The sequence below is a fragment of the Mandrillus leucophaeus genome, unplaced genomic scaffold (genome assembly GCF_000951045.1).
Source record: "Mandrillus leucophaeus isolate KB7577 unplaced genomic scaffold, Mleu.le_1.0 Scaffold496, whole genome shotgun sequence".
Lineage (NCBI taxonomy): Eukaryota > Metazoa > Chordata > Mammalia > Primates > Cercopithecidae > Mandrillus > Mandrillus leucophaeus.
In genome coordinates this window covers 529,416-536,999 of record NW_012105320.1, presented here as the reverse complement: position 1 = coordinate 536,999, position 7,584 = coordinate 529,416, and the positions used below count along the sequence as shown (strand labels likewise).

General features: G+C 62.8%; 2 protein-coding genes across 3 annotated transcripts in view; one reads left to right on the top strand and one right to left on the bottom strand.

Moving 5' to 3' along the window:
• Window positions 1-5,349, top strand: part of GAS2L1 (growth arrest-specific 2 like 1) — a 6,200-nt gene extending 851 nt beyond the window's left edge. Inside the window, exons 2-6 of one of the 2 annotated variants that reach the window (XM_011995720.1) lie at window positions 682-1,333; window positions 3,004-3,111; window positions 3,203-3,299; window positions 3,392-3,563; window positions 4,025-5,349. In XM_011995720.1, the coding sequence (XP_011851110.1) occupies window positions 701-1,333; window positions 3,004-3,111; window positions 3,203-3,299; window positions 3,392-3,563; window positions 4,025-5,060 (2,046 nt within the window). In that variant the 5' untranslated portion in view covers window positions 682-700 and the 3' untranslated portion in view covers window positions 5,061-5,349. Of the gene's footprint in view, window positions 1-319; window positions 1,334-3,003; window positions 3,112-3,202; window positions 3,300-3,391; window positions 3,564-4,024 lie in introns of those variants that run through there. The other variant, XM_011995721.1, reaches the window with a different exon arrangement.
• A 147-nt stretch (window positions 5,350-5,496) lies between these two features.
• The window catches only part of RASL10A (RAS-like, family 10, member A), a 14,912-nt gene continuing 12,824 nt past the window's right edge, over window positions 5,497-7,584 (bottom strand). Inside the window, exons 4-5 of the mRNA XM_011995740.1 lie at window positions 6,391-6,515; window positions 5,497-6,107 (exon numbers count right to left, since the gene is read on the bottom strand). Coding sequence (XP_011851130.1) covers window positions 5,840-6,107; window positions 6,391-6,515 — 393 coding nt within the window. The 3' untranslated portion in view covers window positions 5,497-5,839. The remainder of the gene's footprint in view (window positions 6,108-6,390; window positions 6,516-7,584) is intronic.

Below are 7,584 nucleotides of genomic sequence, written 5' to 3'. Positions count from 1 at the left end.
TCGCCGAGACCGGCCACGCTGCGCCGCCTGGACGCCCGGGCTCCTCCACCCACAGCTCTGCGACCTTCACGAGCTCGGCCCTTTCTGCGCCTCAGTTTCCTCATCTGTAAAATGGAGATAATGCCTCCGCCCACTCAGCCCTAGTGCGGTCGTGCTGTTACATTATTGCTGCTGCTATGTCGTTGTTAATGATGGCACAGCCCTTATGGAAGGGGGGCCAAGGAAGGCGCGGGGACCTTCCCGCAGGACGTGGGGTGGGCACCAGCCCTGAGCCATGCACATAACCCACTCTGAGGTCAGGACCTGGGTTCCCTTCGTGTCCTCTGGGGGCCCTAGCCGTTGCCTTCACTTCTCTAGGTCCCAGCCCTTCACAATGGGCACCTCCCTGCCTGAGAGGGAGGCCCCAGCCAAGCCCCAGTTTGCACCCCAAAAAGTCACACAGCAAACACTTAATGGACCTTAAGTTTATAAAAATTATCCCATAGAGTCCCATGAGGCAGGGAATGCTACTGTACCCATTTCGCAGATGAGGAAACTTGGAGCACCGACATTTCCCAGAGCCAACATGTAAACCAGGCATTTGCCCTGAGTGACAGACTGGTGCAGGTGGCCAGCAGCTTAGTTTGTACTGAGCCCTTACTGGGTCCCCACAGCGATCCTGACCTGTGTTCCTGCCTACAGTGACTCGGCCGGTCCGGGCATGGCGGACCCGGTGGCGGGCATCGCGGGCTCGGCGGCCAAGAGCGTGCGGCCATTTCGCTCCAGTGAGGCCTACGTGGAGGCCATGAAGGAGGACCTGGCCGAGTGGCTCAATGCCTTGTACGGCCTGGGTCTCCCGGGTGGTGGTGATGGCTTCCTGACGGGGCTGGCCACGGGCACGACCCTGTGCCAACATGCCAACGCCGTGACCGAGGCTGCCCGTGCATTGGCAGCTGCCCGACCGGCCCGAGGTGTGGCCTTCCAGGCACACAGTGTAGTGCCTGGCTCCTTCATGGCCCGCGACAACGTGGCCACCTTCATCGGCTGGTGCCGCACGGAGCTGGGTGTGCCGGAGGTGCTCATGTTTGAGACTGAGGACCTGGTGCTTCGCAAGAACGAGAAGAGCGTGGTGCTGTGCCTGCTGGAGGTGGCACGGCGTGGGGCCCGCCTGGGCCTGCTCGCCCCACGCCTCGTGCAGTTCGAGCAGGAGATTGAGCGGGAGCTGCGTGCTGCACCCCCAGCCCCCAACACCCCTGCTGCTGGGGAGGACACCATTGAAACCACCCCTGCACCAGGGACTCCTGCCCGTGGCCCCCGCATGACACCCAGCGACCTGCGCAACCTCGACGAGCTGGTGAGTCCCCCAGCACCAGACGCCAGGGACCCGACAGCCCAGCTAGTCCCTGCGATCTGTCCCTGAACCTCCCAGGGTCCACCCTGCTATCTGCAGAACAGCCTGCCCCACAAAGAGTGCACATGTTGAGCACCAAATCAAGGAATGTATACCTGACCCCAAGGAAATGGGTAGCCCACAGAGAGGGAGGTGCTGGGGAGATGACGCGGCCCAGCCGGGCCTGGGACAGGATGCGGGCTCCTGGCACGATCCTCCCTCACTTTGTGTGCTAACTGTGCCTCAACTGAGCTTGTGCATTCCTTCTTCTGGGGGACTGCATGATTGGGGCGCCTCCTCTGTGCCCTCCCTGCACTTAGTCTTAGGCAGACGTGCCCAGAACCTCAGGGAGGCTCGAGGTTGAGTGGGTGCTGTGATGCTCAGTTGAGATGAGGCATGGAAAGCCCTGGGCAAGGTGCCTGCCACACAGTAGGTACCCCGGGGGGCTCTGCAGGTCTCCCCACTCCCCAGGCATCCTTGGGAAGCCTAGCCAGGTTGCTGCTGTTGCTGGGATGGGGATCCTGTTTGGAGCTGCAGGATTCTAAGCATAGAAGGTGCCGGGCCCTGCCCCCAACTCTCTCCTCTCCCAGGATGTGGGTGGCCCCTGCCACTCCCAACGGCTGGACCAAGAGTTTCCTTCTTATCGGAACGTCAGGACTACAATGTGCCTGCCTGGGAGGCGGATAGCGGATGGCAGTGGGCAGACCCTGGGGCCCCACCCCCTGTCCTGGGCCAGGGTCACTCAAGGCTCCACCTGCTTATTTCCTCTGGCGGCACCACTGCCGCTGTGGGCAGGGAGGCGGGCAGGGCTGCCCACATAGCCAGCTTGGCAGCTCTGGCTCTGGTGGGGCGCTTTATGTGGTGCGTGCTCACCCAGCCAGCGGCCTGTGTGTCCCACGTGTCTGTGGTACCCCTCCGCATCAGTGCCCACCCAGGGGCATGGGGCCCCTTGCGCCTGTGTCGTATAGCCCGCCTGGCCTTCCTGTGGGCCCCAGCCTTCTTGTCTGGGAAGTGGGTGAAGGGGGAGTGAGGACAGGCTCTGGGGTTTCCCCAGCTCTAGGAGCTGTGGGATGTTCCTCACCGGGTCTCAGACCATGGCGTGACCACAGCCCCCTCATCTCATCCTGGGAGCTCCCTGGGCCCAGAGAGCCAAGAAGGGGGAGCTGGTAAAAGGCCGGGCGTGGTGACTCACGCCTGTAATCCAGCACTTTGGGAGGCCGAGGTGGGTGGATCACCTGAGGTCAGGAGTTCGAGACCAGCCTGGCCAACATGGAGAAACCCCATCTCTACTAAAAATACAAAATTAGCCAGGCGTGGTAGCACATGCCTGTAATCCCAGCCGCTCGGCAGGCTGTGGCAGGGGAATTGCTGGAACCTGGAAGGCAGAGGTTGCAGTGAGCAGAGATCACAACGTTGCACTCCAGCCTGGGCAACAAGAGTGAAACTCCGTCTCAAAAAAAAAAAAAGAAAGAAAGAAAAGGTCGGTCATGTGTGGAAGCTGTACCCCATCTGGGGTAACACTGCCTCCATCCACTTCCCTGGAAGGCCTGACTTCCTCCTGATCCTGGAATGGCTGACACTAAGCCCCAGGAAGAGGATTTGACCTCTGACCCCTACCCTCTCTCTGGCCTCAGGTGAGGGAGATCCTGGGCCGCTGCACCTGCCCCGACCAGTTCCCCATGATCAAGGTCTCGGAGGGGAAGTACCGTGTGGGGGACTCAAGCCTGCTCATCTTTGTGCGGGTAAGGGCCAGGGGCCCCTCTAATGGGCAGCAGCCAAAGTGGTGGGCTGCCGGGCGCCCAGGGCACAGCCATGACCTGCCCACGCCTGCAGGTGCTGAGGAGCCACGTGATGGTGCGAGTGGGTGGTGGCTGGGACACGCTGGAGCATTACCTGGACAAGCACGACCCGTGCCGCTGCTCCTCCACCGGTCAGTGCCAGGGTGGGGCTGGGGGTGGATGGGCAGGGGACTCGCTTGTGTGGCTACATCCCTCACATGCTGCCTGTCCTCTCTCCCTGCAGCTCATCGCCCACCCCAGCCGAGGGTCCGTACCTTTTCTCCGCAGAGGGTGTCGCCCACTCCCAGTCCCCGCCCTGCTAGCCCACTTCCCGGGAGTGAGCGCGGGGGCTCCCGACCTGAGATGACTCCCCTTAGCTTACGAAGCACAAAGGAGGGGCCTGAGACCCCGCCCAGGTGAGATGCAGGAGGACGAGGGGTGAGGGTCCAGAGGGTTGGGGGGCGTCAGCCCTGGCCTGCATGACGGGTTGCCTGTGCGCCAGAGTGACTCACACCCTGGGAAAAGTTCCCGTGGGTGGGGGCGGGCCTAGCTTCCCATCTCCATGGCAACACAACCAAACCAACAACACAGCTGGGGCGGGCCCTGCGGCTGGGCGGCAGCCAGTCCAGCTCTTGCTTCCTCTGGCCCGTTCTGGGAAGGGGGGTGTCTAGAGCCCAGGAAACTTCTTCTTCCGTGGCTTTTGGGGCCCTGGGTGGCTGGAGGAAGCTGCTCACTTCTCCCTGGAAGTCCCCAGGACAGACCGATGCCCCTGACAGCCCCGTCCACCAGCCACATACCCTGCTGTTCCTCTCCCTGCCTGTTCTGCATGCCAGTCCTTCCGTGGTACCCCATTGTCTCTCTTGTCCCCCTGCCCCAGGCCCCGGGATCAGCTGCCCCCCCATCCCCGCTCCCGCCGCTACTCCGGGGACAGTGACTCCTCAGCCTCCTCCGCCCAGAGCGGCCCCCTTGGTACCCGCAGTGATGACACAGGCACTGGCCCCCGGAGGGAGCGACCCAGCCGGCGGCTGACCACAGGCACCCCGGCCTCTCCGAGACGGCCTCCTGCCCTGCGCAGCCAGTCCCGAGACCGGCTGGATCGGGGCCGGCCCCGGGGGGCCCCAGGAGGCAGGGGAGCCCAGTTGTCAGCCCCCAGCCCTGCCCGGCGGGCCCGGAGCCAGAGCCGCGAGGAGCAGACTGTGCTGCTTGTGCGCAGGGATCGAGACGGGCAGCACTCATGGGTGCCAAGGGGCAGGGGCACTGGGGGCTCGGGCAGGAGCACCCCCCAGACTCCCCGTGCCCGCAGCCCTGCAGCACCCCGGCTTTCACGGGTCTCCAGCCCCAGTCCAGAGTTGGGCACCACACCGGCCAGCATCTTCCGCACACCCCTGCAGCTCGACCCGCAGCAGGAGCAGCAGCTGTTTCGGCGCCTGGAAGAGGAGTTCCTGGCCAATGCCCGGGCTCTTGAGGCTGTTGCTAGCGTGACCCCCACTGGACCAGCCCCTGACCCAGCTCGGGCCCCTGACCCTCCAGCTCCTGACTCTGCCTACTGTTCCTCCAGTTCCTCCTCTTCGTCCCTCAGCGTCCTGGGTGGCAAATGTGGCCAACCTGGGGACTCTGGCCGGACGGCCAATGGCCTGTCTGGGCCGCGAAGCCAAGCCCTTTCCAGCTCTTCCGATGAAGGCAGCCCCTGCCCTGGCATGGGGGGGCCACTAGATGCACCTGGGAGCTCCCTGGCTGGCCCCGAACCCTTGAGGACCTGGGCACGGGGTCGGATGGACACACAGCCAGACCGTAAACCCTCACGCATCCCCACGCCTCGGGGCCCCCGCCGCCCCTCCGGACCTGCAGAGCTTGGGACCTGGCATGCCCTGCACTCAGTCACCCCAAGGGCTGAGCCAGATTCTTGGATGTGATGGACCAGCTCACTGTCCCCAGACCCCATCCCTTCTCCTTTTCCTTTGTGGCCTTAACCCCTCTGCATCAGGGAGCCCCCTCTGCCTCTTGAGTACCAGACCTCATGGGACCAGACCCCTTGGGACCACATGGCACAATGGGACCTCTGTTGTACATTCCGATTAGGGGATGAGCGTTGCTATTTAATTACTAATATTATTGAATGCCTTAGAGGAGGCCGGGCCAGCCCGGTGTCCTGAAGACCTGTGGCCCAGCAGAGCCTCTGACAGTAAAGTTTTGCTCCAGCCACCTGTCTGTTTCTTGGGGACTCCGCGTTGGGGCCGTTCAGACCTTTTCGAGGACCCTGAAGTTAACTGCCTGGAGGTCAAGCCTGGCAGCTCTGACCTCTAGATTTAAAGCGTTATCCCGCCCAGCCCAGAAATCCCAGGTGCACTCAATTATTTTCCCGTTTATTATCCTGCGATAGGAGTGGCATAAAGAATATGTCCAGTGAAGCTCCAGGAGCAGGCCTCGCGTTTCCAAATTCATAGCCAAGTCCTTTCCATCCAGTGGGATTGTGACCCACTGAGGTCCCAGAAAGGACTGGTCATCTCCAATGGAGCTTGGGACCTGGTTGGGTCCAATGAGGTTCAAAAAGAGGCCCGTCGCTTAGGCCTCATCCAATCAGGGCAGAGATTGCCCCGTCCAGTCCCAGTGAAGTTGGGCGATCCTGTCCAATCCACGTCCCGGGTTGTCCCAGTCACAAGGTGGGGCCCATGGATGGCACTGTCCAATTGGGTCACATGAGGCTGCAGCGCGCTGGATGCAGCGCCCCCTGCAGGCGCAGGGCCGGGTGTGCAGGGCGCGCGCGCACCAGAGCGCAGCGCAGCAGCTCGCGGAAGAGACGCAGCACGTGCCAGTTGTACTTGGCCGAGCACTCGAGGTAGCCGCAGCGCCAGCCCCTGCGCACCAGGGCGGCCAGCGCGCGCCGCGGTCCGAAGCGCAGCCGCTGCCTGTCTCGCTTGTTGCCTACCACCAGGATGGGCGCTTCGGGCGCGCCCGCCGGCCTGGGGGCCGAATGGAGATGAGAGACGCGGTGCCGGGGACCCCACGGCCGGAGAATTCCCCCAGTGGGTATACACACGCAGGCGCATTCCCTTCCTACAGCCAGAGGCCCTCCCCGAACTCCAGGCCCATGTGGGCAAAAGAGCACATACAGCTGAAGACCTTCCCACGGGCGAAGGCCTAAGACCCGGCCCACGACGTTGGGAGACCCTACACACTCCCCTCAGGCAAAGGCCGGGCCAGACCTGCCCTAGCTCCCCACCGCCAGACCTGCCGCGCCCCCACCTGGTCTCCGCGATGCGCTGCCGCAGGGCCTTCACGTAGTCGAAACTGTCCGGGCTGCAGATGTCGTAGACGAGCACGAAGGCGTCCGTGTCCTGCAAGCTCCAGTCCTTAGGGTCTGGCCACTCCTGGGGACAGGAGGCCAGGGTTTGCGGAAGCCTCCTTTCCACTCTCCCGCTCTCGAACCCTCTGCAGGGGCCTGGACGCTAAACCTAGTTCATCCTCAGGCCAACATCACCTCCATCCAGACCTCTGCGCCCCTCCCCCAGGTTTCCCGGGCCCTGTCTCCTCATGACCACCAGGGTAAAATTTTCCAAATCGTGCCTGGAGCCTGTCAGTCACCCTCCTACATCCTTGGTCTCCCCTCTGTTTACCCAGAATCTTCCTCTTTTCAGCTTTCCCCAACTCGGCTCAGGCCACTCTCCTCCCTAGATGCCTTCAGTGCTTACCACTGCCTCTAAGACTAATTCCAAAGCCCGTGGCCGCCCGGAGCCCCGTGGTCCACCACGCCCCCACGTTGTCAGCTGTAACCGTTTATACCCCTGGCGTAAGCACCTGCCGGTCTTTCCACCTGCTATGCTTTTGCCACTCCCTTTACTCAGAACTTCACTCGGTCTTCCAGGTTCAGCTCAAATGCCACCCCCTCCAGGAAGCCTTGCTTAATCCTGTCTGCTCTTTCTTCTTCACTGCTCTAGGGTCGGAGGTCTGTCCTTTACTTTGCACAAATTACTAAACGAGCCTTCGCTCCAGGGCACAGGAATAAGGGGGCAGAGAATGAACCCCTCCACCAGCCCCCGTAGTAAGTACACCCCTACTCCTGACCCCAGTCTCTCCCATTGTAGCTCTGCTCAAGGCCCCAAACACAAAACGCCACACTCGCGGAAAGGCACCGCTATGCACCACCACGAGCTGCTCCACACCCCCCAGCCGAGGCAGGCAAAGGTGGAGTCGCTCTCAGGAGCAAGGGAACGCCCCTGGGCAAAATCGCCCTGCCTCCAGCCTGGGCTTGGGAGTCTCCATGTCGGCGGGAAGGGCTGAAACTCAACTATCCCAGGAAGCACACACATCCCTCCATACCGGAGCACAGCCAGGCGCCCGAGGCCTCCACGCAGACACGCACGTGTGCACCGAGCACGCACACCCCTCACGCTGTCACACGCCCCTGCCCGCTCCTCGAGCCGCTACCTCCGGACCCCC